This window comes from Uloborus diversus, chromosome 1, assembly GCF_026930045.1.
Source record: "Uloborus diversus isolate 005 chromosome 1, Udiv.v.3.1, whole genome shotgun sequence".
Lineage (NCBI taxonomy): Eukaryota > Metazoa > Arthropoda > Arachnida > Araneae > Uloboridae > Uloborus > Uloborus diversus.
This window is the reverse complement of record NC_072731.1, coordinates 248,227,927-248,254,515: the sequence shown is the minus strand read 5'-3', so window position 1 is coordinate 248,254,515 and position 26,589 is coordinate 248,227,927. Positions and strand designations below refer to the sequence as shown.

At 31.4% G+C, this 26,589-nt stretch overlaps 1 protein-coding gene across 1 annotated transcript in view; it reads left to right on the top strand.

The window, feature by feature from the left end:
• The window catches only part of LOC129219786 (deoxynucleoside triphosphate triphosphohydrolase SAMHD1-like), a 38,587-nt gene that overhangs the window by 5,668 nt on the left and 6,330 nt on the right, over positions 1-26,589 (top strand). The window contains exons 2-9 of the mRNA XM_054854089.1: positions 1,855-2,015; positions 7,318-7,513; positions 9,878-10,006; positions 10,117-10,149; positions 18,158-18,322; positions 20,774-20,865; positions 21,746-21,796; positions 24,084-24,330. Coding sequence (XP_054710064.1) covers positions 1,855-2,015; positions 7,318-7,513; positions 9,878-10,006; positions 10,117-10,149; positions 18,158-18,322; positions 20,774-20,865; positions 21,746-21,796; positions 24,084-24,330 — 1,074 coding nt within the window. The remainder of the gene's footprint in view (positions 1-1,854; positions 2,016-7,317; positions 7,514-9,877; positions 10,007-10,116; positions 10,150-18,157; positions 18,323-20,773; positions 20,866-21,745; positions 21,797-24,083; positions 24,331-26,589) is intronic.

Genomic DNA, 26,589 nt, shown 5'->3' with positions numbered 1-26,589 from the left:
TTAAAACTGATGTCACTTTTTACATTTGTATTATTTTTAATTTGAAGTTTTTTTTTTTACCTTTCATCAACTTTTTCAAAATCATTCCAAAACTTTCTTGTATGTAAAGAGCAGTATTTATAGCCATTCAAGTACTTGATTAATGTCCTCTTTATTATTAAATTGCAAAATTCAAAAAGTAGTAAATAAAATTTTCATTGGAAAAGTTAAAAATCAGATTAACAATTGTCAAAAATGGTGAAACTTACATTAAGATGATGTCCAAAATCTGTTACCTACAGACTGCTGATTTAATTTGCTAATTAACAATTTTTACAAATGCCTGCTGTCTTTTCATGTTCATATATTGTGTTCTAGGTATGCATACTATAGAATAAAAGCAAAATTGATGTCAAATTTGAAAATATTTGAAATTGCTCAAAGTTAACTTTTTTGTTCCCTCCTTTTGAGAACTGCCCCACTCCTCATTTAGCTACCGAAATTTTATTGAGTGTTTTATTGTATTGCTTGTTATTAGAAAGTATTGTGTACAATGTTTTAAATTCATGTATAATGGAGATTTATACAAAATTAAGAATATATAGTTGCCATCGTATGTTTAGATATTGAGTTTATAAAGCACAAAGTAGAAAAAGATGAAAGGATAATGTAACTCTTTAGCTGTTTTTTTTTTTTTTGCATTTCTTTTCTTTATTTATTTTTTGCTTTATAATTCTTGAGTTCCAACAACCTTTTCCTTGTTTTGAAACCTTACCAAGCAAATATTTCAAAATATGAGATGGTCTATCTTTAACACATCATTCTTCAAACAACTGACTGTAAAACATTCCTCCTGTTTTTTCGAAAGTGATCAGAGGGGTTGAACCAACAAAAATGATTTTCTGCATGGAAAGAAGGTGTTTCCCTTTCCAGTGCCATTTGATGCATTTAACTTCAAAATGACCATCTAATACAATAGCGATCTTTTCTTTATTTGGTTAGAGTCACTTTGTCACTAATACTCAGAATTTATTCCACTGAATATTGTGGATAAAGCTTTGTTCAATAATTTAATACAAATACAAATACTGACTAGCAACAGGCTCTGGCAACAGGCTATCAATGGCCCTCTTAAAGCTATCCACCCCCTTGCTCATTACCACCTCTTTCGGTAGGCTGTTCCAAGTGCCCATGACCCTACTAAAGTATTAATTTTACCTAATTTCCAGGTTAGCCTGTGATTTGAATAGCTTAAAACAAGGACCAGTAGTCCTGCTTTTGGTACAAAAATGTAGCCTGTTAACTTCTTTTATCCTGATAAATTTAAACAACTCTGAATCTTGTCCCCTCTGACTCTCCTTTGCTCCATGCTATACATATTAAGTCTGCTACCATAATCTAAATCTGAAAGTTCCCTTGCTAGTCTAGTAACCCTTCTTTGAACCCTTTCCAATACAAAAACATCTTTCCTGAGATTTCTGTTGACGTTTTTTAAAGATGGATGTTTACAAAAGAACCAAAACTGATGGGTAATCCTCCATTTCGTGAAGCATGTTTAAATTTCTCCTTCTTGATCCAAACCCTGTACAAACACTTACATAGTTTCCAAAACTTAATTTTGTTTTTGCTTTTTACTTACTTGATTGAGTATTTTAGAGAATCATAAACGGCATTTGAATAAATAATAGAAGTTTAAAATACATTAGTATTACATGTAATATACCAGACAGCCCGATTATCACATCCTGAGACTGCAATTTTGTTCTTATTAGTCAGGAATAGTGAATAACCAAGCTGGAGGCAGATATCATCTCATTGAAGCTGCAAATTTGTGTAGTAAAAATATTTTCCATTGAAATTGCTGTTTTCTTTTAGATATTCCGTGATCCAGTCCATGGGCAGATTTCACTACACCCTGTTTGTGTTGCATTTGTTGATACTCCACAATTTCAAAGATTAAGATTCATCAAGCAATGTGGTTTCTTGGAAAATGTTTATCCGGGAGCAACCCATAACAGATTTGGTCACAGTCTTGGGTAATAAATGGTTGTTTTAAGCCATTAATTGGTGTTCAATGTATTTGTTTTTTTACCGTATTAAAATATTGTTTCCCCTCGGCATTTTTAGGAAGGCACTGAAACCTACTGCTCTAATGTTAAATCTGAATTTCATTTGAATGTAAATCTGAGTTTTTTGAAGTTTTTAACATAATTCTTTAAATTTTACATTAAAAAGCTTTTAATTAATTATTATTAAAAATATTACATTATTTAGTGCTCTTTTATCTGAAAATATCTTGCCCCCTTTTTGGTGGGAGAAACTGTATTAAAACTTTAAAAATGTTTGCATATTATAAACATACAGAAAACAAAATAATGTAAATTATTTATTAAAAGTTCTTGTCTAAAACTGATTTTATTTTGTGTAGTTGATATGTTCTTTCCCACAAGGAAAATCATATTATGACCATGATAAGGATTTCAATAACATTCCACCAGGCCCATGCCAAGCCTAATTGTCACTGTCATGCAAATGCCTTTTGAGTGCCTTTATGCAGTTGGCGTTTGGCAAAAATATGGTTAACACCTGAAATTAGGTTTTGTAGACAAGTGTGACCAAGAGAAAAATAAGTTTGGCATTTAATTAAAAAAAATTGGTAAAAACATATATTTTATTTTGGATTACGGTGTATGTTTTTACTTCATATCTCGTAGTTATTTGGAGTTACCTAGCTCCTCTGATACGCTAATGTGTTTTGGAAAAAGAAGTTATTTACGTATCAAAGTTAACACTGCTCTAAATATCTGTCTAATCTCTTAATTGTTGAATAACTAATCAAACTTTTAATGCCCCTTAAAACATGGCAGCAGGGGCTCATTGTATTTTTAAATTGAAGGATATAGAGAATATCCTTGTAACTTTATGAAACTAAAAAATTAACCCAAATTATTGTCTACAATATCAAAATATTACACACGAATAAAGCGTACACAAATGGGCTTACATTATTTTTTATGTATGATAACATGAAATAGTCGGATTAACTCGAACAGTACTTAAAAATCACAAAACGATGTATTGAACAAATTATAATGCAAAAAATTCACCTCAAGATCCAAAATAGGAATAGAAAATTTCTTGTGCCTCTTATGCTCCTCAGTCTTGTGTACTTTAGACATACTGAAACAGCATTCATGGCTTCACATTATGGAGAAAAATGCTAGTTTATGCATTAATTAGCATCACATGTTTTTATTGTAAAAGATTTTGCTTTTGAATAGTATGTTTAGACCCAACAAGGCAATCGTTTTTTCTTTTGGATAGGCAGCCAGAGGATTGCTTGTTTCAAAATGAGCAGTGTAATTTCACCGCCACCATTAGACATAATCAGGGCCTGATGAACGCACAGTCTGGCAGATTCAGGGACCTGGGCACCGCAGTTTTAGGGTCACCCAAATGGGGTGAATTTCTTTATTTCCCCCCCTTTTTTGAAAACTTCCACAAGCAAATGTTCAGATTTTGATGTCAGAGGGGCACCAAATTTTTCCAGTGCATGGGCATCACTTTGACTTGATCAGGCCCTGGATATATAATGCTAAGTTCAATTTTATTTATTTTTTGGTTGGAGAGATTTCTCCCATTTTGAACATTTTTGATTGGTAGAGCCAGGCGCATTATTGACTCAGATGCTGTTGTGTGCTGAACGACCTCACACATAGACCCACAGTGAGACGAAAACACCAAAAAGCGCTTAAAAAAGTTTTGAAACCTCTCTCGCTTGTTTGCTTACACAGTAGGGTGGGCCGAAATAAGCCGAAAATTTTTTTTTTCGAAATCAATTTTTGGATAGTGCGCAAAAGTTGCGTGATGAGCTAGTTAGCACTCACAAAAAATTTCTTGGATATTAAAAAATATCTAGCCGGCGCTATTCGACACTAAAAAACCGAAAAAAAAGAGAAAAATGCATTTTTGTCGAAATTTTTTTAAAAAAACTAAATTCCAAATATTTTGATGGAATGCACCGAAAATGTTATATAATGAGCCAGTTCGAGCCCATAAAATGTTTCATTAATTTTAATGAGCATTTAACCGCTCCTTTCGGACATCAAAAAATATGAGAAAAATGAAAAAATATTGAATTTTTTTAAAAACCATTGTGAAAATTATTTTTCAAAATTAAATCATAGACTAATTAATTAAATAGCACTATTAATCATAGTAATTATTATCACGCAATAATATCATACATTTCCTAGAATTACATATAAAGATAGTAAAATTTTGAAAAAGAAATATCCAAATTTGATTTATAATACCTCATGCATAATGAATATTATTTTTTGGAATAATATTGTCTCTTGTTATCAAATGATGGAAGCTCTTTCCTAGCTTGAAGTTTGGCAGGAATGTATCCATCTTGTGCAGTTTCACCACGAACTTATATTGCAGCTTCGTTTATTAGTTTCACACAACGTTTCACAGCTTCCGTGTGACAGGGAAATTTCTCGAAACAGCTGTAGGCTGTTCTTTGTACATTTCTTTCAATTGTTGGTCTTTTAGATGCATTGTAAGAGGTGGTTCTGCTGCAACACAGTTTGCCCAATGGACTAAATCAGCATAATCAATGACTTCAAAATTGAGTTTAGGACGCTTAAAAAATCGTAACCATCCGAGCTCTTCGTCTTCTTATTTCTAGAGTTCAAAATGCACCTAACAGTTAATTCCCGAATGCATTTTCTTGAGTCAAACAACATTGTCAACAGTAGCTGTTCAGGATGAGCAAAATATGCATTATTTGTTACCTTATCCACTTTTCCAATAGCCATTTTTCTAACTGTCCTTTGATCAATTAGAAATTGTTTTTCTCTATCAGGGACTTTTGCTTTTTTTCTGCAATTACACGAATATAAATCTGCGCATTTGCAGGCACAAATGTCAAACAAAGTCGTTTCCTCTGCTTTAAATTTGCCTAGCTTTGATTGTAAAAGTTGCGTCTTTATATTTTTAGCATTTTTTGTTGCGCTATTATATTTAGAATAATAAGATAAAATCATGGCAATCACTCTTCTTATCGAAACAAGGGGAAGGGAAGCACGCCCCCAAATATCAATAACTTTTTTTGCAACTACAGCGGCCACACTTGCTGAAGATGGTTGCTTACTTCCTTCTCCCTTTATTTGCATCTTAGTGATTTGATAACATCTGATAATGTCCTCATATGTTGGAAGAAATAAAGCATCGGGAGGAGACAAATCTCTTCCAGGTCCAAATAGAAGACTACTTGTGCTTGCTCGCAATACTTTCTTTTTCGCGCGTTTCTACATAACAGTCGTGTTGTATACCAAAACAAAGATAATAATGCAATGACATTCGAAATGTCAGGCTCCCGTTTAAAAGACTTCCGAGGATTCACATTTTTTTAATATTCAAGGGCTCTATTTGTCAAACATATATAAAATAGTTATAACATAATCTTAGCAATAATGGAAGCAGTTGAGCGCTGTTTATTATCCAGGAGAAACAATTGGAACCGAAGATTAAAAAATTAGCATCTTATGTAACTATTTTTTATTTAAGTGTATGCATTTTTTAAAATTGGCGAACAAATGTCGCATAAAATTGATTGAATTTTCACTGTTTTTCCTAAGTGACGTATTACGGAACATTTCAGTAATTACTTATTTTGAAACTACTTTAAAAAAAAATTTTTTTTTTTCATTTTTCCCATGTGTCAGTCTTAAAGGAGCGTAGCTAAATATTCTACGAAATGTATAAAAGTCTTTGAGGATTTCAACTAATTCACTGACAGATACTTCTAATGTTTGCTGAAACTAGCTTCAAGTTTTTATTTTTAACCCCCCTCCCCCCATTTTCTTTTTTTTTTTTTTTTTTTTTTGAAAAAAGTGCATTTTTGCCCTTTTTTTTCAGTTTTTCAAGGTCAAATAGCGCCGGCTAAATATTAAACAAATTTAGCGAAATTTTTTATGGGTAATAACGGGCCCATATAACAACTTTTCCGCACTATCCAAAACCAGATTTCCAAAAAAAGTTTTTTCGGCCCACCCTATTACACAGGCATGTTATTGTGGAGTTTTTTCAATTTATTTGGGCTCAGGGTCCAAAGTTCGCACGTTTATGCAGCTAATTCCTTTTCATGGTCTTTCTACAGACATGTATGACTAATTAATATTAATTTCTAAGAGGACATTAGAGGGCATTTTTTTGTAGAGTATTTTGAAAAACATAACCTTGAATTCCCAAGTTTTCGGTGCTGATCAAAACCGATTTTCGATTTGAGAATTCAATTATTCCTGTTTTTCGTCCTATTACTATCTTAGGACATGAGAGAAATTAAATATACCCGTCTTTAATAAGAAAAAAAAAAATACACTGCTTAAATGCCATTTTTGTAAATTCCCGCACTCATGGTTCTTCCACTTTCTAAAGGCTCCCTTCAGCTTTGTTGTGGACGAAAGGCTCTAAAATTCCAGTTCTGTTTGCCTAAGAGGTAGGCCTGTGCAAATTTATTAATCCTCAGTTGGTTTAATATAGAAAAAAAAACATTTGTCAATGCTTTTTGGTGTTTTCACCCCACTGTGCGGCCCTGAATTTGACCAAATGTTCTACGATTTGAACTGCAGAGTGTTTGTTATTATGATGTAATCTCTGCTTCAAATCAAATGTGCTCTCAAAAATTTCAGTGCTTGAAGTAGGGCAAATTAATTGAAATAATGAATGCACATTTTTATGAATATACAGTCAAGGTTCATTAATGAGAGATTGCTGTAACTTAAATGATCAAAAATTTCAGTCATGTTTAAAAATACTGTAATATCTTATGCTCCATTTTGAAGAGAGTTATGCTTCAAAGATTATAATAAATTAACAAAATAAAAATTGTAGTTTAAAAAAATGTATTGTTACAATCCTAAACATGAGTTACGTACGGTACAACACTTGTACATAAATTACACACCAATGAGCTGCCTTAGACAGCTAATCTAGCCATCCTGGCTGCTAATGTATACCAACTTTTCTGATACTTTACATAGCAACACAAAACATGATATGTAACATAGTTTTATGTACAAATAGTAACTTTGTCTTTTTACATCTTTCATTAAATGAATTGCCGAGTTTAACTTTGTAAATGACATTTTATTTTACCTTTTGAGTTATATTGGATACTGATTTTGAAGTTTTTGGGTAAAACATAGAAAATTCAAGTTCATACTGTGGAGAAATCTGCACAGTTCAAAGTTCATTGGCACAAAACTGTAATGCTATTATAATGCAGAAGTAACAGACTGATAAAAGCTTGTTTCATTTGTTTTCTAGAGTTTGCCATCTTGCTGGCAGGTTTCTTCGTGACCTGAGAGAACGACAACCTGAATTAGAAATATCTAACATTGATATACTATGTGTAGAACTAGCTGGCTTATGTCATGACTTGGGTCATGGTCCTTTTTCTCATACATGGGAAAGATACATGCAGGCTTCAATTAAGAAGAAACACTTGAATTTAAAATGGAAGGTAGTTGTCTGTTCCTCTTACTTAATTATTCTGTTGATAAAAGAAAATAAAAATGTAGTAAACATTTAAATTCTATTGTATTTAATCATGAAGAAATTTAAGGAAAATTTATTATTCAGTTTCTCACTGCTGTAATGTTACAAGCAGGGTTGGAAAATGTCAAAAATATCGGATATTTTGATATAAATCGGATATTTTGATGTATATCCGATATTTTCAACCAGTTTAAAGTCTTCAAAATAGTAAATGCATTCTCAAATCACTCTATTTTCTTATATTATTATTACCAAACGTAGACTTAAAATGAAGGTTCCTTCTATTATTTGTATGATATTTCATTTGAAATTTTTCTCACTTTTAATGGAGTTAATTTAGCATCAGTTGTTTTCCACTTTTCTTCTGTTAGCTACTTTTACATAGTTGTATGATTCGGAAATAAAAATTATACATTTGTTGGTGCACAGTCTCAGTTGTAAGACATTTTCTTTTTTTCTGACCAACTTTTAAAATTTAATTAGGAACTTTCACTATGAATTAAAATTGTTACATTACTAATAATTTTGTGAACTTAAAATAAAAAAGAATATTACATTACTTCCTTGTATTAATGGTGTATTAGTACATCATAAAAATATAGCACATAACTTTTTGGTGGTTTTTATGAATAAATGCATTACTATGATATTACTAAATTATTTTCTTATTATTAGTATAATTTTTATATTGAAAATACCATAGTTGAAAAAATACATATCAAAATATCGAGATATTTTTAAATAAATATCGGATATATATCGTGATATGTATCATGATATATTTTGATTGATATATATCGGCGAACCCTGGTTGCAAGTAATTTTTTATGATCTAGATCCGGGATTCCCAAGTTTTTCCTATTCAAGGCACTCTTTGGAAAATTAAAATTTTCTCGCCGCATCCTAATTTATCTCTGTTGCATTCACAAATATTGCTATCATGGACACCTCACCTCCTCCTATTGTACCCCAGAGTCTCGGGACACCCAATTTGGGAACCCCTGATCTAGGCAATCAATCTCCAAAACTGGATTATGAGCATGGAAGATAATTTCGCTTGAAAGGACATTTTTTTATTTATTCGTAGTAAAAAAGCAACTTTTTCTTGCAACAAAATTTTTTTATCCTCATGTGCAAAGTTATTTCGCACACCTAATACTTCGCCACAAGTCAAAAATTGTCTATTTTGAGTTATATACATGTCCTGGTCCATTTTTATTAGTTCTATTAAAATGCAGGACAGCCACACACACACAAAAAAAAACCTTATTTTTGAGATGTGTCAGTGCGTTACTGAAATTTAAGCTAAGGCGCATTACATTTAAATTGATTTTTCTCAAAAAGTAGTTTTTGCAGATGTGGCAGTGTTGTACTGGGTGTGCGATATGTTCTCTTGTGTGTCAAGTGACGTATATTCAACAATCAGGCAAAAATGAAAGAAAAAAAAAACATCATGCAAAATTTCCCCCTCCAAACAATGATGACAGATATTAAAAGATGGATTTAAAAAGTGTAACCATGGAAACACAAAATAAAATAAGTTTAAGAATTGAAAATGAGAAAGATGGAAATGAACAATGGATTCAAAAAGCGTTACCGTGAAAACGCAAAATAAAATGGATAAAAACTTGAATAGACAACAGATTTTTGAACTTAATTTAATTCGATTGTAACTTTTTTTCTAATGGAGATAGAGGATTAAACTTTCGACCATAGGTCGAGTTAGATCTGGAGTAAAAAAAGCAGCTCTTTCGAATGGTGTCAAAAAGAAAACTGTGGGACAATTCCTTCGCTTTTTATTGATCGATTTAATGAAGAAAGTAGTGCCTAAATTTCAGCTAAGCCTAAACAAATTTGAGCTAAAAAAGCAAATAACTCCCGCCATAAGTAATTTAGAGCATTGAAACGAATTGCATAGAATGCGGGAAATTCTTCTCTTTCCAACAATATGTAATATTAAAATATGCAAGTAATTTTTCACTCCCATAATCGAGAATTTACGTGAAAATTGGGTCAACATTGGAATATAAAAATAACTATTCATCGAATTTTTTTCAAACTGGCCTGCAAATCTTTTCAGAGTTTAAAAGAACAAATTGTGAAAATTTGAGCGACGTCGGCCGGGTAGTTCTCGAGTTTTGCGAATTCAAACACACAGACGCTTTTTGGAGACTTCATTTTATACTATGTAGAGATAAATCTAAATGGCTATCCCCATTAAACAAATTCCTATTTAATAGGGTCTGGATTGATGAGAGTTTACTATATATCTGTACACTTTCCTTTTGTTGTATATTATATTACTTTTATCTTTTAAAAACATTCGCAGCATGAAGTTATTTCTGCACATATGATCGATTATATTATCAAGGACAACTGCCTCGGACCTTTCTTGTGTAGCTACGGAATTGGACCAGCAGAAATAAAACGTGTCAAGGATTACATTTGTGGAACACAGGTAATTATACCAGATGCTATTCCATGTTATGTATTCAACTGTAATTTGTCAAAATGAATTCTTATAACTGTATTAAGTGATGATTTAAATTTTTGTTTTTTGTTTTTCAGCCGGTCGACGACACAAAAACTTTTCTGAATCAAGTAAGCATAAATTGCATGCTTTTTTTGTTTGTTTCCTTATTTGCTTCCTTTTTAAAATTTAAAGTCTTTTCTGGATAGCAGGGGTGGAAAATGTGTCTGAAAGCATGAGCTAGGTTTGCAGGAAATTTTTGTACTTTCGGGAAAGTTTTCGTAAAAAAAAAAAAAACTAAATAAATAAAGTGATTTTTTAATTAAATATTTTGAGGTTATACAGGGACATTTCACTTAATTTTGAAGAAAATAAGAACTTATAAAATGGGTTTAAAAATTAAAAAAAATTTTTGTTACAGATTTTTATTTTATGTCAGAAATTTTGTCACCTGACATTGATTATGCGTATCAAATATATTTATACAAGCAATATACAAGCTTGCTATGTTTCCACAAGCAATAACTTTTTGATCACAAGGCAATTTTTGGGCAAAAATTTTGTGTTGTGGGGAAATTTTAAGCTGGAAAAATTTTATGCACCCCTTTTGGATAGTATTGAGAAAATTGCTATTAAAATGTGAATCACTGAAAACTGTAGAAAAAGTAAAAAGTTGTATTGGTGCAATGTCTGTGTAATTCTTTTTGACATATGTACCAGATTTTTGACTTTTTCACAGTTGGCTAGAAAACTAATTACGTTTAAAAAGCCAAAATAATTTTTATTTATTCCCTACTAGTGGCACCCGCACGGCTTTGCCCGTAATAGAAAAATTAAAGGTCTTTTGGTTCGCTTGTATATATTTACAAATAATGTATGGTGAATTTTCTCGACAATTGGCTTGTACCGACGTTACAGTTCCACGTTATGATAATTTCGTATCTCACCCATTGGCTTGCGCCCATGGTACGATTCCACGTTATGATAATTTCGTAATTTATGATAGTTTTTTTTTCTTAAAATTTGAATAAAAAAAAACCACATCGAATTTTCGAAAAATCGCTTCGAGGTGCACATCCCCATGCTACATACTAACTTTGTGCCAAATTTCATGAAAATCAGCCGAACGGTTTAGGCGCTATGCGCGTCACAGACATCCTACAGACATCCTCCGGACAGAGAGACTTTCTGCTTTATTATTAGTAAAGATTATTGCATCTTTATTATTATTATTATTTTTTTGCATTCATTTATTCTTTTCTGCTGAATTCTTTAAAAATGACTTTTAATTGTTGTCAACACTTTATAATCCTATGCTTTTAAATATTTTATACCCATTTATGGATTTTTAACAATCAATGCACAATTGAGCAAAAAATATTAATAAATAAGATTAAAAAAATTATTTCAAAATTATGAGAAACAACATCATGCCGCTCTAATACAGCAGCTGAATGAATAATTTGTATGAAAAGAGTTGAGTTTGCAAAATATACTCTAACACCATTTGTATGTGTACACATCAGCAATGAGCATTGGTATAAGTATAGTGTGGCTCCGGTTAGTTGAGCTAGGACTTTGACAAAGTTTATCTCTGTTTTTGGTTTTAGGGAACAGTAATTAAGACTGGGTTGAGTCAGGTTACTTTCGAAATATTTTAGCAAAAATATTGCAACTCAAATCCGTGACAATAACACATTTCTTTTTCAATGAACTTCCTAAAATTAGGCAAATATTGCCTAGGTCATAGCTCACAGGGGTCGAAAATATCCGATATTTTGATATATATCTGATATTTTCAATTAACACAAACTTGAGTCTTCAAAATAGTAAAATGCATCCTCAAATCACTCTTTATTTTCTCATATTATAATTATAATATATTGACTTAAAATTAAGGTTTCATTCATTGTTTATATTTAATATTTCATATTACATTTCTATCAATTTTAATGGAGTTCATTTAGCATTAGCCGTTTTACTCATTTTTCTTTTCTTAGCTACTTTTACGGTTATTTGATTCAGAAATAAATAATATTCAGTAGTCGATGCCGGTGAACAAGTCTTAAGACATTTTCTTTTTTTCTGAGCAGTGTTCAATATTTTCTTAGGCACTTTTAATATGAATTAAAATTGTTACATTACTAATAATTTTATGAATATAAAATACAAGTAAAAAAAGAATATTATATTGCTTTGTTATACTAATGATATATTAATACATCATAAAAATATAGTACATAACTTTTTAGTTAGTTTTAATAATAAATGAACAATATTACTATGATTATTTAACATTTTATATTGAAAACACGGTAGCTGAAAAAATAAATATGATATATTCAAAATAAATATCGGATATATATAGTGATATATATCATAATATATATCGACTGATATATATCGGCGAACCCTGTAAGCTCAACTAGCCAGAGCCGCAGTATACTGTCCCAACTTTGTTGTGTTATTCTCGTTACTCTCAGAAAGCTGCCACAGGAATGATTGTCATTGTGTATGCAGAAGATAAGGCAAATATATCAACTTAGGCTGATTTTAAACTGTTGCATGCACCTTGTCATATCAGCCAAACATTGATATGGATGTCTAATATAAATATTTCAACAAGAAAAGTTATTTTTGCATTATTGCCCGCACTTTGTCATAAAAGTAAAACACTGATTTGGCAATTCTTTGTTTGTATTTAGTCGAGGTGCATAAATTTTGCAATATTGCATGCACCTTGTCATGGCAATAAACATTGATGTGGAAATAGTTAAAATATTTAGGCAAAGTGAGAGTTTTTTGTTATACTGCTGTACCATGCGACAACAAAGTACTGATATGGCCGATTTGTTAGTATATAGGCGAGATAAGTTATTTTGGAAATGCAATTGACAGTTGATATAATAAAACACACAAATAAGCTGTGGAATTGTGGACACATGTTTTGGGCTACATGAAACTCCTTTCTTGATCAGTACATAAAATTATGAGCTTCCAAGATGATTGTCCTTCTAAAGATAAGTATTACGTAGGGAATCACCTGTAATTCAAACGTGTGTTTGAAATTTTGTTAATTATTTCTACTTTTTACTTCAAATTCTTAAGTAAGTTTAATTTTATTCATTATGTATATCTTTTGTTTTTCAAAGGAAATTAATTTTATAGTCCCACAATTAGGGCTCGACCAATGACATTTTTTGGCCGATGGTCCGATGCCGATTGTTGGCCAATTGTTCAAAGATGGCCGATGGCCGATTGCCGATGGTTTTCCTCCAAATGGCCGATGGCCGATGCTGTTGGCCGATGGCAAAAAAAAAAAAAAATCTAACGGAAATAAAGTGATAAGATTGCCAAGGATTTAAAGGATCATTCAATCATTTCACTTTACTTCCTTTCTACGAATAAGGACTTCTAATCAAAAAAAAAAAAAATCAAATTTCAACCTAATTTCTATTTTACGATCACCCAATTTAAACTTCACAAGTTTTTTCGGCACATCTGTACACGCATATGTACCAAAGAACATATAGATGGCCAAAATATTCATTTTGAACACCTCCTCAGTTAATTATCGCAAGTTCTCTTGTGATTTTTTTATACGCGTAAACTTGCGTCACTCAAAAACGTTATGAAATAGTAAGTTGAAAACTCATACGTACGTAGTATGATCTAAAAGTTCGAGGACAAGCAGTATAAAACCTTACCCTGAGTAGTTCACATTACCGAAGCAGATCTATCTACAAAATAACCACTGAACGACTATGCACTTCTGTCAACGTTAGTATAGCTCTTAGAAGCACCCCTGGCAGCCATTTTTCGCAACCTCCTGTAAAGCCTCTTGCGCTGTTGCTTTAACTTCATCATGGGGAAGAAAACGACTTTCATGTTGAGGATGCACGTTTTGATTGATCAATGCTCTGTTACGACAAACAAATAACATAATATTTCGTCGGATTTAGCTCCGTGTGACTCTTACCTGTTCCCAGTAAAAAGCATTTGCATGGACGCCGCTTTCTTCCGTCAGGAGAAGATAAAGCTGCATCATAGTAGGTTGCGAAAAAGGCTTCTAGGAGTGATTCCGAAAGTTATATGAACACTGGCAGAAGTACATAGTCCCTCAAGGTGACCCTTTGAAGGGGATGTGCTTCGGTAATGTGAACTATTCTGAGTAAAGTTTTATGCAGCTTGTCCCCGAAATTTTGGATCGTACTACGTACAATCTATATAGGATGTAGTTATGCTTCTCTTTTTTGGCTGTTGTATGATAATAGAGAAAGAACAGCCAAAAAAAAAAAAAGTGAAGAAAAACAAAGACACTGTTTAATAACCAACTGATTTTTTTTTTTAATGGAATATATAACTAAGATTTCAGCAATATTGTAATAATGTATGGATTATGTACACTATACATAGTTAAAAAACTTTAAATTATGTTGTTTAATCATTTAAAAAATTTTAAGAGTAAAAATATGAAACCGTCAACAAGTTACGCAATTAAAGTGTAAAGATTGCACGTAGACATTTTTAGTCATGAAATTAAACAAAAAAGGAAACAGATAAATTACAATATTAAATCGTAATAGGAATATTTTTATACCTATTTGAAAGTTATGAATTAAAAAATTTGCATTTTTCATAAAAGCTATAACAGTGACATAAATATTTCTGAAAAAAAAAATAGCCATGAAAAGAGTGAGGTTCTTAAAACGCAGCTACAATAAACAAACTCGATATTTACTCCAAGTTAATAATAACTGAATATACATACTACTTGATCTGATGTTTGCACACATAATATTGAACAATTTGATTGTTTAAAATCTTTTATGAAGTACTACAAACAAGTTTAAATTAAATATTTCAATTTAACAATAATTTGCTGAAATTTAAATAATTGCTTAATAGAAAATCCTTGAAACTTTTCTATACCATATTATTAAAAATATGATGAAAACGAAAATAACTCGTTCATTGATTTTATGAAAATACATGAAAATAGTTACTTACAATAGAAAAAATCGATCGCTATGAATGATGCAAAAAAGATGGCGCATTATGAAATAAAGATGAAACAAGAATGAAAAATACGTAAAATGACATTTCTTGAGCAAAATAAATAATCGCTAAATATTTAAGAAATGTTTGAAACAACGAGGGAGGGGGGGGGGGTCACCTGCTGATTTTGGAGTAACTCACAACATTAAACTTCGTTCCCAACTTCGGCCTCATTTGTTTAGTACAGAACCGCTACCACCAATGCCTCGGAAGAGTTTCTGAGTAGACTTCAGCACTTCCGAAGAAAAAATTCAAAAGTCTCTTTTATTTCCGAATTATGTCATCATTCAAAACGTCTTTAATCAATTTCTTACATTAATGCTCTAAATTCTTCCTAAACAATAGATTACGTTTGAAAAAACAATCTCCAATTTTATGAATGGTGTTAGTTTTAAACAACTCGGAAATGCAACTAGAGTTTAATATAAGAAATACAGGCAGGGGGATGGGGGGGGGGGCACGCAAGTGTTCTAAAAATTACCGCCGATTCAACGGGAATCTAACAAAATGACACAAAAACCGGCTTCGCCATCTCTTATTTGTTTCCATGGTCTCCAATTCGGCAATATACACTCTAACAAAAAAAAAAAAACTCGACGCATCAAGAAGCAATCATCCAACTGATTTGAAATTTTGTATGCATAATTGTTTTGACCAGATGTGCAAATGATTAAAATTTGGAGTCCGATGAATTGATAATTTGATCTCCAGCGCATCGAAACTGCGCATCCAGCAGATGTATATAAAGAGCAATTCTTCAATAGTTGTTAAAACTTTCGGTTTGTTTGCTATTAAGATTACCTTTCAACAACTTTAAAATGCCTCGTCGCATGGTTCGTGCTCATTACGAGCAACTGTCAGAGTTTAAACGAGGTCATATTATTGGATTGAACAAGGCCGGTTTGTCAAATCGGAGAATCACTCGTCGTTTGAGAGAAAGGGATGCGGCGGTTCGAAGATGCTGGCAAGGATGGGTGGAAAATGGCAGAATTCAGCGTCAGGATGTTAGCAGTCGACCTAGGGTCACAATAGATCATGATGACAGAGGTATTGTCCGATCAGCTGTCACAGCGCTTTCTTCAGCTCTATGAACCATCAGACGTTCAACCCAAACACCAGTGTCCATCATGACCATTTACAGACGGTTGGGACAACGAAATCTACGCTCGCGCCGACCGTTACGCCATCTGTCACTGATGCCTACACACTGCAGAGCCAGATTACAGTGGTGCATGGCTCGATTAGGTTGGAATGGTGCCGACTGGGGATGTATAGTCTTTAGCGATGAATCCTGCTTCCAACTGTGTCATGACGATCATCGAAGACGTGTTTGGAGACACCCAGGGCGGAGGAGGGATCCTGGTTTCACTTTTGCATGCCACACTGGCCCTCAACAAGGCATTATGGTCTGGGGTGATATTTCCATTGATAACTGGACGCCTTTGGTCGTAATTACAGGTACACTTACTGCACAGTGGTACGTCGACGACAGCCTAAGACCTGCTTTGTTGCCGTTCCTTTTTCAGTACCCTAAGCTGGTTTTCAGCAGGACAATGCCCGATAACCTTACGGCACATGTTGCTATGAACTGTCTGCAAGCTTGTCAAACTCTTCCGTGGCCTGCCAGATTTTCAGATCTCTCTCCCATCGAGCATGTCTGGGATATGATGGGATGGAATATTGATAACCTCGTCCGGCAATTGTAGCGAATTTAGCCAGAAATACCGCAGGACAACTTCCGGGAGCTTTATCGGTGTTTCCCACGTCGTGCTTCAGCTTGTATCTAGGCTAGAGGCGGGTCAATACCTTATTTAACTTGTTACTGTAACTCTGACATAAATTATTCGATTGTTCTAAGAATTTAATCATTTACTATTCTGTGCATTGTCTTCCTATCCACCAATTTTCGTCTCAATCGGATCACTCCTTCTTGGTGCATCGATTTTTTTTTGTTATAGAGTGTATCATCAAATGATCATCAGTCTGAGATGCTATATTAGTTTTGTATTGAAATAAGTAATTAATAGCCACAAAAAAAAAAAGATTAAATAGGTTTTTTAGAACACCCGATCGAAAACAAAAAGAAAGTGCACAACTGGAACGTACGCACACCCCACATGCGAAATTTTAACCTTTTACAGCTTACCATTTTTGAGTTATGACTTATGAGAGATACATACGTACATCCAGCCTCAAGAAACAATGCAATAATTAACTTGTTTCGTACCTAAATGCAGTATTAAAAACTCTTTCATAGGTGACTAAAATAGAAATTCATACTGAAGTTTAAGTAAACAATTTTATATGAAAACAATAACTCCATTTACTTTGCATTAACAAGTAAAACAGCAAAAGGTCTTTTTTTTTGTCGAAAACATCGGCCAATTCCATCGGCTTTTCGATGTTTTTAAGGCCGATAAGCCGATGTTTCTTGCAAGTTAGCATCGGCTGCCGATGCCGATGGCTAAATTGTTGAACCATCAGCGCCGATGCATCGGCCGAGTCCTACCCACAATTATTTTTCACTCTGATAAACCCTCAAAAATGAGCTTAATCATTTGTTGGTTCTATTTGCATATTCAATTAAAATTACTTCAACTTCAATGAGGTTGAAACAGATAACTGCTACCAAATATAGTAGCAATAACACAGTAGCTCACATGTATGACAAAAACCAGCATGTTTTCATATGTTGATAAAGGTAAACTTATGTGGAGATATATGATATTCTTTTATATTTATTTTTGTTGTACCCAAGGAAGTAACAAATAGATTTAGCACTTCATATTGTTAAATTTTTTTTTCCATATTAGTGGACTTCTTATTAAGTGCAAAGAATTTAAAGACTTTTTTTATGTATTGGAGGTCTACTTGTTATGTCATCGCATTTTGTTGATTTTTTTTTCCTTTTTACATTCTGCTGATAGTGCTAAATTTGTATAAAATGTAATAGGTCTGATTTACTTTTAATTTTAAAGAATAATTTGTTAAATGCGTAACATCATAATTAAATAATAACATACTTTTAAATAATTTTTATTTGGATGTTTAAAATGTAATTTCAGTATGAATGTTTGCTAGATTGTGAACAATGATGACTCGGGCTTAGATGTTGACAAGTGGGATTATTTCCTGCGAGATTCCTTGTACTTAGGCTTGCCCTGCAACTTCGAATATGAACGAATAATGCAGTTTGCTAAAGTTTTAAAGGTGGATGGACGACTGCAAATTTGCTTTCGTGATAAAGTAAGCCGGAGATTTTGTTTTAAATATTTAATTAGATGTGTATTGTCTCTACTGCAGAATTCAAAGTGATATTTTTGATGATTTCAGTTTTAATAAATTTGTTAGTAATTTTTATGAAAGTAGCCTCTGTTGAAAAAAAAAAGTTCTTGTCCATTGTTTAACAATGTAGCAAATTGTTTTATTTTAAGGAATACTTTTTACGAATGTGAAGTAAAAAAAAAAAAAAAAATCTTTTGAAAAAATCAAGGAAAGAAGAAAATGAAAATACTCTTTTGGTTCTGTACAATCTTTTTATGTGTATGTAACATTTTTTGGTGGTAAGTTTAGAATTGGTCTTTTATTTACTGTCTATTGTATAACAATGTTTATTCTTTGTAAATAAATATTTTATAGATTTAATTGTTGAAAACGACAGGGTGGCGACAGATCAGGGAGATCAGGGAAAAGTCAGGGAACTTTATTAATCAGGGAAAAGTCAGGGAAATATCAGGGAATTTTGAAAAAATAACAAAAAATCAGGAAAAATTTATTTTATGAAGAAAAAAATTTTTTTTTTTTTTTTTGCTTTACAAAATTAAGTACTCTAATTCCCTACGCATTTTCCGCCAATTATCTGTTCAAAAAAAAAAGTAAAATTAATGACGTGTGATTATACACTGTCGCATTATTTGTGCATCTTTTTTCCTCAACGTCAAAGTATTGAATCTTACTTATTAACCACAGGATGGACTTCCTAAGATTGGTTCTGTGTCTGTTAGGTTAATTTTTCCTAGCTTGAAATTTCCTTTTACGCTTTCAATGCTACGTAAAATAAACAACCATACATGCAAAGAGGAAGCCTTCATTAATGCATTAGCTTCTTTGCCTTTATTCCATTGTCTTGAAGTAATTAGCGTACTGTAATCACGATCTCAAGAAGAAATCTTTGGTTTTTCAATTAATACTATAAAAGCTTAAAAGTTATCACTTCTTTGCATTTTCAATTTAATTGCTAAAATTGAACTTTGAATTAAAAAAACTTTGTTTTTTGCCATCATACTATTTGCTGTCACCGCAGAATATAAAGGTTTTCTTTTCTTCAGACTTAAGTGATTCTTTAATTCTATAACAAAGTTGTATTCTTTTATATGTTTTGAAATTAACTAATTGCTTTTTTTTCTTGCATTTCAAAGCTGTTTGTTACAAAAGCAATCTAAGATTTTTTTTTTGTTACATACTGAAATAATTTTAAATAGAGTTAACTTGTGTACTTAAGTAAATATTTTTTTTTTTGTTAAAATGCTGTATTCATTCATTAAAACCTATGTTCTTGATTAAAGAAAAGCTCCCTATGAATGGATGTCAAATGGTTTCATCTGTTTTGCATAAATGTGTTAATTACTTATATAAGAATAACTACATTACTTCTATTGTTTTACTATTACTTGTGATTCTTACAACAATTATTATACTGTTTGAAAACTTAGTTCAAAATAATTTTAATTACTTTTTAGTTCTTAAATACACATATGTTTTTAAGAGTAATTTTAATAGTTTCTTAAAATTCTTATGCTAAGTGGTTTCTGGAAGTGAAGTAATTTTTTTTTTAATTTTCTATAATCTTTCCATTTTAGAAAAATTTAATATACTGTTTTGTAGCCCCCCCCCCCCCAAAATTGACTTGATACATTTTTTTTAACCATTTTATTAAAAAAGTAACATCTTTTGAAAATATATCTTTAGTTCAACAACTTTACACAACTTAAAACGTTAAAAATACTGCATTTTATACAAATATACAATGAATTTCAAGTAGAGCAAAGAAAGAAAACCATTATCATTGGTAACGTAAATCAGGGAAATTTGGTGAACTTAATCAGGGAAATCAGGGAAAAGTCAGGGAACTTTTTTTCACAGTTCCTGTCGACACCCTGAACGACCTCAAGGCCTTCTAATAATAGTAACCCATACATATTTGTTCAATGCAATTTACCATCATTTAAAATGTGTTGTTCATTACATTTTTTGTAAAATTTTTGTGATTGCTTATTGTTTTAACTTCTGTTAAGGATAATATTAGTTAGTAGTTCATCAGTTATAAATAGATTAGAAGTTAATAGATGTAATTATTATTATTTTATTATTGTAAGTATTAAATTTAGAAAACAATTGAAGTGGAAAGAAAGCAATTTATCCTCTTTGTGAGTTAATGTTATTTAACCTCTCTTCTATGTAGTTGAACTAAAATTTGTGAAATGATAAATTAAAATTGAGAATGAACTACTAATTGAAATTTGATGTCATTATATAACTAATTAATTAACATTTATTTATAGCTTGATTATGCCTATGGATGTGTTTTTTAACCATTTTCTTTGTAATTGTATTTATTATTCTAAGTTCCTATTTTTAACCTATATATGTTATTTCTTCCATGCTTCAACATATATTTATTTGCCTCTTTCTTCCTAGGTTTTGGATTCTGTTTATAATGTTTTCCGTACTCGAAGTAATTTGCATCGATTGGCTTATCAGCACAAAGTTGTCATTATCACTGACTCAATGTAAGTGACATTTGTAATTTAGTATTGAAACTAAATTTTATCAAAGTATAAGGAAGTGTTAACTGTTTTTCATTTTTCACATAAATTATGTTTCGTTAAAAATATGCAGGCGTTCAAAAAAAAAAAAAAGTTTGAAATAAATTGAAGTGGAAATATTGTCAAAGTCTGAATATATATTTCAAAACTTTTTGCTGTTGCATTTGGTGAATCAATTGTGTAGTTGTAAGTATACAGTTAATTCTAAAGCAACACCATAGAAAGAATAGAATCTTACTGTTGCATGCATATCTTCATACAGTCACTTTGACAAGTACTGAATTAAGAGTCTCTGAATATGCTACATCTGTGTATTATTTTTAAGTTAGGTCTTTGATAAAATATCATTTGCTGTAACTTTATTTGGTGAAAAGTTGAAAATTTTGCTTCATAGAAATGTTATAATTCTTTCAATGTTTTTTTTAAGTGGAAAATGATTGTTATGATTCAAATTACTTTTAAAATTCCAGTATGTCAGTTTTTTTTTGAGCAATGACGAATTGACAAATTGTTATTTATCCTCACTTGACCTCTTTGATGTTCCTTTGATTTTTCAGATTACCATGATGATGATAATAAGTAGCTCGTTGTTTTTAATATTTATTTAGGGAGGTTAATTTTTGTCATTATGGTTACAAATCGTTTGGTGTACTCTTTTTCTTTTATGGTTCTTCCTGAAAGTTTTGTAAAAGTTTTACACGGTCGTTCTACAAAAGTCGAAGGAAAGGAAACAACTGCACAATTTTGCTCCTACAAAAAAACAATTTTTAAAATATCACAATAACTTTGCATGCTTGAAATAAAATTTTAAAATGTTTTATGTTTTTATTTATTTATTTATTAGGTTTGTGGATGCTTTGCTATTAGCAGAGGGGAAGCTTACAGGGTTAAATGGGTAAGTCACATTTCTACTCTTGCCAATTATACTAGACTCTTGCCTATTTCTATACTCTTACCAGATCAAAAATAGGAACGATTACAGTAAATTTTAAATAAGTCCCGAAACAAAACTTTTAAACCTCGATTCTTTTGTGAATGAACGAACGTGTTTTGTAATATTTTTGAAGAAATAGAAAGTTTTTTTGTGTGAATGAAGATCAACAATAAAAATCAAATAAAATAAAAGTATTGAAAATGGTTCTCAATTAAAGCTTTAACCTCCCCTGATTTGTTTTTAATTGAATTGGTTTTATTTTGAAAGAAAATTTCTATGATTATAGATGATTACATTATATGTTTTTTTTTAAATATAATTCTTTCAACAGCCAGTTTTCTGTTATAGTAGAAGCTTTTAAGGTATTTTCAGAAAACACTACATTTCAGATTTGTAAATTAGAATTTCTTTTGGAATTGAAAATTGTGAATATTGTGTACAATTTTCGAAAAATGTAATTATATATTGTTGGTAAATAAAGATGGGCTATTTCCCACCATTGAACTCTTTAACATCTAATGATATATATATTTTGTAGAGCTGGAGCTGTAAAATATATTTCTTGAGTTTTCTTTCTAAAAAGCTGTGAAAATTAACTATTTCAATTTTGAAATTTGGTATTAAAACTTATAAAAATATCAGTGTGTATTTATGGTTCAAATTTAAAAGCATTTTTTATTAATGTACTAATTGAATTTATTTCAAAAATAAAGCATTAACACAGTAGTTTTAGAATGAATATTTTTAATGAGCTTGTCCCATCCATATACTTTTAAATCAGAAGAAATTACTACTTGAACAGAATTATAGGCATTTGGAGTAATTTATTAGAAGCAGCTTTTACTTGCAATGGGGTGAATAGTTTTACGAAAGCTCTTGATCTCCATTGGGGATTGATAAATTGGCCACAAATAGCCTAGCTTAGCTCAGAGCCTGTTGCTGGTCGTCACTTTTGTATTTGTATTTGATAAAGCATTAAAATTCGATTTTATTTAATCAAAATTTACTCTTACTGTTGTCACGCTGATTGAAAGTCAAATTGGATTCTGGCTCAAAAAATTCAAAAAACTTTTCACATTAAAAAAAAAAAAAATCCTGATGTTTAAAATATTTAAAATCTTTCGAACTGTGCTGATTAATGAGTTGTAATAAGGAGCCTTTAAAAAAAAGTTTAATGACACTTATGGTTTTAAATGAATGGCTTTTTTCAGCCCGCTTCAATTATGCAACACTGTTTAACCATGAAGAATACTTGATCCAATTGTGTCTTAAGATAACAGAACTGTGTTGTTTTTCCAGTTACATTGTGTAATAATGATAATTTTTTTAAGGCTGTGCCCCTTGCTCTAACTGCTCCTTGCCCTTATGTCTCAAGATACAAGAATTTTTATAATGAGCTATTTAAAAAAAATACTTGCTCCAAAAGAAAAAAAAAAGTTGCTCCAAAAATTGTACCTTGATATTTTTCTCTTCTCCAAGACTGATATATAAACTACCTTTTTTTACTTCAAGACTGATAAAAGGATATTTTATCTCTTCTGCAAGATCTCTCTACCTTACTTTATACATTATTTTTCTGCAAAATTCAGAATAGTTGCTATTGAACTTCATAACTGAGAATAAATGGATGTTATCTCTGAAGATTTGAAGAGACATGTCGTCCGAATGGGTGGACTTCCCTTATGGCAAATTTTGATTTTATTAGCACTATTTGCATAATGCTTTTACACACATAATTATTCTCCATGAATAATGTTTAATAAAGGTTTTGAGCTCAATCAAGTCTTGATTTCTCCAAAAAAAAAAAAAAAAAAAGAAAAGAATAGTGGAACACAATTCTGCCGTAGGCAGGCAAAAGTAATATCTTCAAATTTTTCGCTTATAATTTTTTTACACTTCTGTCATCTATTTTATTTTGACTTTATTTAATATATGAACCTGTTTATTTGTTTTCCTCTGAAAACAATGCTAGACGAATGTCAAATTCCAACAGTTTGCTAATGTTTGTGGGGAATCAGAAATGTGTTTCTTTAAATATCTCATAAACTTATTTTTGTATTTTGACCTAACTACGTCAGAATACATTTCTCTGCTTTGACTCCATAACTAGGAGCAGCTTTAGTCATGCCAAGAACCTGTTGTTCATTGTTGATTTTTTGTTTGTATTAAATAAATCCCTTAAAAAAAAGAGCAGTTATAATAGACATAAGGAAAGCACAGTTAATAAGAAACTTTTGCTTTTTTCTAGAGAGGTTCTTCAATATTGGAACTGGAGTATGGATGCAGCGTTTAAGACAGGAAAGGATCTTGAGGCTGCTTTAGAAAAGTACTGTATGTTGACAGATGCTATTGTTTATACATGTTTGAAGTTTACATCCAATCCAGATCTTCAGCGTTCATCCGCCTTGATTAAGGGTATAGAGAGGAGATCTTGTGAAAATAGCAGTTTTTATCGACACATTAGTTTGAAACTACATTCACATTCTTGTGATGAAGTAAGTTTTAATTATTTCTCATTGCATTCTTAACATTTACTATTTTATGTACCTAAAGGATGAATTTTATTTATTCAATTAACAGTTCATGCCCAGATGCAATCTTTAACCCTCCTGGCGGCGAGCCCGAATATATTCGGAATTATTTTTATATTAAAAGCGGCAGGCTACGAATATGTTCGGAAACATTTTCGTACTGAAAACGGCAAGCTACGAATATATTCGTAGCGGCATTTTTCGCTTCCCCCTTAAGTCACTCTACCGTGTAATAGGAGGTGTGGTAGACTCTCCTTCAATTTGAATGGGAGGCGTGTTGCTGTCTGGCGTTGATGGGACCCAATGTAGCTTCTATCAAAATATCACTACAATGAATGACTCTTTTAAGTATTTTTAACGTTATTTTGTTATTTTATTTGAAACATACGCAAGTGTGTTTAAATAAAACGTTATTCAATTAGGAAAATAGGCATCATAAAACTTGAATGTGTATTAAAGAGGGTGGGGGAGGGGAGAGGAATATATATACATACACAATTATACAATCTTAGGTGTCAGGTACAACTCTTCCGTCACATATAATATTCTCTCAGTTTATTTCTTTAACCGAAGTTTTGGGGGTAACTGGGCTTGGCTATGTATCATTTTGCGATAAACAACTTACATTTTCAGTCTATAATTAGAATCTAATTCTATAACTAGTAGTTCTGAAATAATAACAATATTAATAATAATGAAAAACTAAAACTGGAAATTTAAGCAGATTAAAAACAAAGGCCTTAAATATACGAAAGATACATATCTTATGCATATATTGAAAACATCATATAGTTAAAGATTCGATGGAATTTTTCTTAATCATTTTAGAATGATTTCTGGACCTAATTGGTACCTAAAGACTAATCATTTCTTTTCGATGCGAGTCAGTTTATTTTTTTTTTTTTTTCAACAGCATGGGTCAGACGTGAAAAAAATGATGTTTAGAAAAAAATTTAAAATGTTACTGACTTAAAAATCGAAATGTTTACAAGAGGCGTATATTACTTTACATGTCAAGTATCAATTTTAAAGACAAAAAAAAAAAAAAAAAAAGAGAGCTAAAAATGAACTAAAACTGGTTTCTGATAAAGTAATATTTTCCTAATCAATGATTGAAGTGAGGGCGTTTGAAAAATTCTGCGTTTGAGAAATTATACTTTTATAAACATTTCAATCTATGTTTTTCGAATTTCCATTTATTCATGAAAAGAACACTATTGAATCGTAAAATGTTGCACCATATTATTATTAGCATCAAGAAATAAATTATTTATATGCAGTAAAGAATGAGCGACGTTAATAATAAAATATTCAAAACCACACAGCATCCAACATTCATTTGAATTTTGGTGTCTTGAATGCACGAGACATTTTTCGTAATCACGAATTTCGATAGCAGCAGAGTTGTTTGCTCAAACCAGCAGAGTGGAATATTATTAGCAGTGTATTCCACTAATAAAGTGCAATTAAGAAGCACTTAATCTTGAAAAAGACTTTTTTTTTTTTTTTGAAAAAATATCGAAACATATCACAGAAGAATAGGCAGAAAGAAACTTAGTCAACGCTGATAATCGGTGAACGAAATTAAATCTTGCCTCCTCTCCTACTTATAGTTACCCGAATGCATAGTTTGTTATCAGTTGAATGTTTCTACAACCCATGACAAAAGTAGATGCATAGAACCTAATCCATCAATAGTAACTTATCAGCACTCAAGTTGTAAGCCTGAACCACATGCACATTTTCTATTGAACTGATCACAATGCCCCGTTTCCTGTCAATTTTTTCCTGTATTCTGGTGCATTTAAAAGAATCGCAAGGACCTGCTCTGTCACTTATTGATTTGCTTACAATAATTTGATAGGGAACAACTTTCCCCAAGCATCCATTTCATTGTAGCAGAAGCATTCATTTAAATTTGAAATGGTCTAACTAAAGTATTGAATGAAGACATTCTATGTGTAGAAAGAAGGCATGCTTGGAAGAAACCATACTTAGAAAACAAAATCAAACAATTATCCTTTATATGTCATTGAACCGATGTTTGATTATAAAGCACTAAAATTTTCATACGCATTATTCGGTCTCTGGCTCTGTTTACTTGATTAAAGAATAGGCTCTTTAGAATGCCGAAACACGTGCCTGCTGCTCTTATTACTATTTTTTCATTTTTAACATCACTTATCGCAATATTATTTCACTTATCGCCCGAATGAAAACATT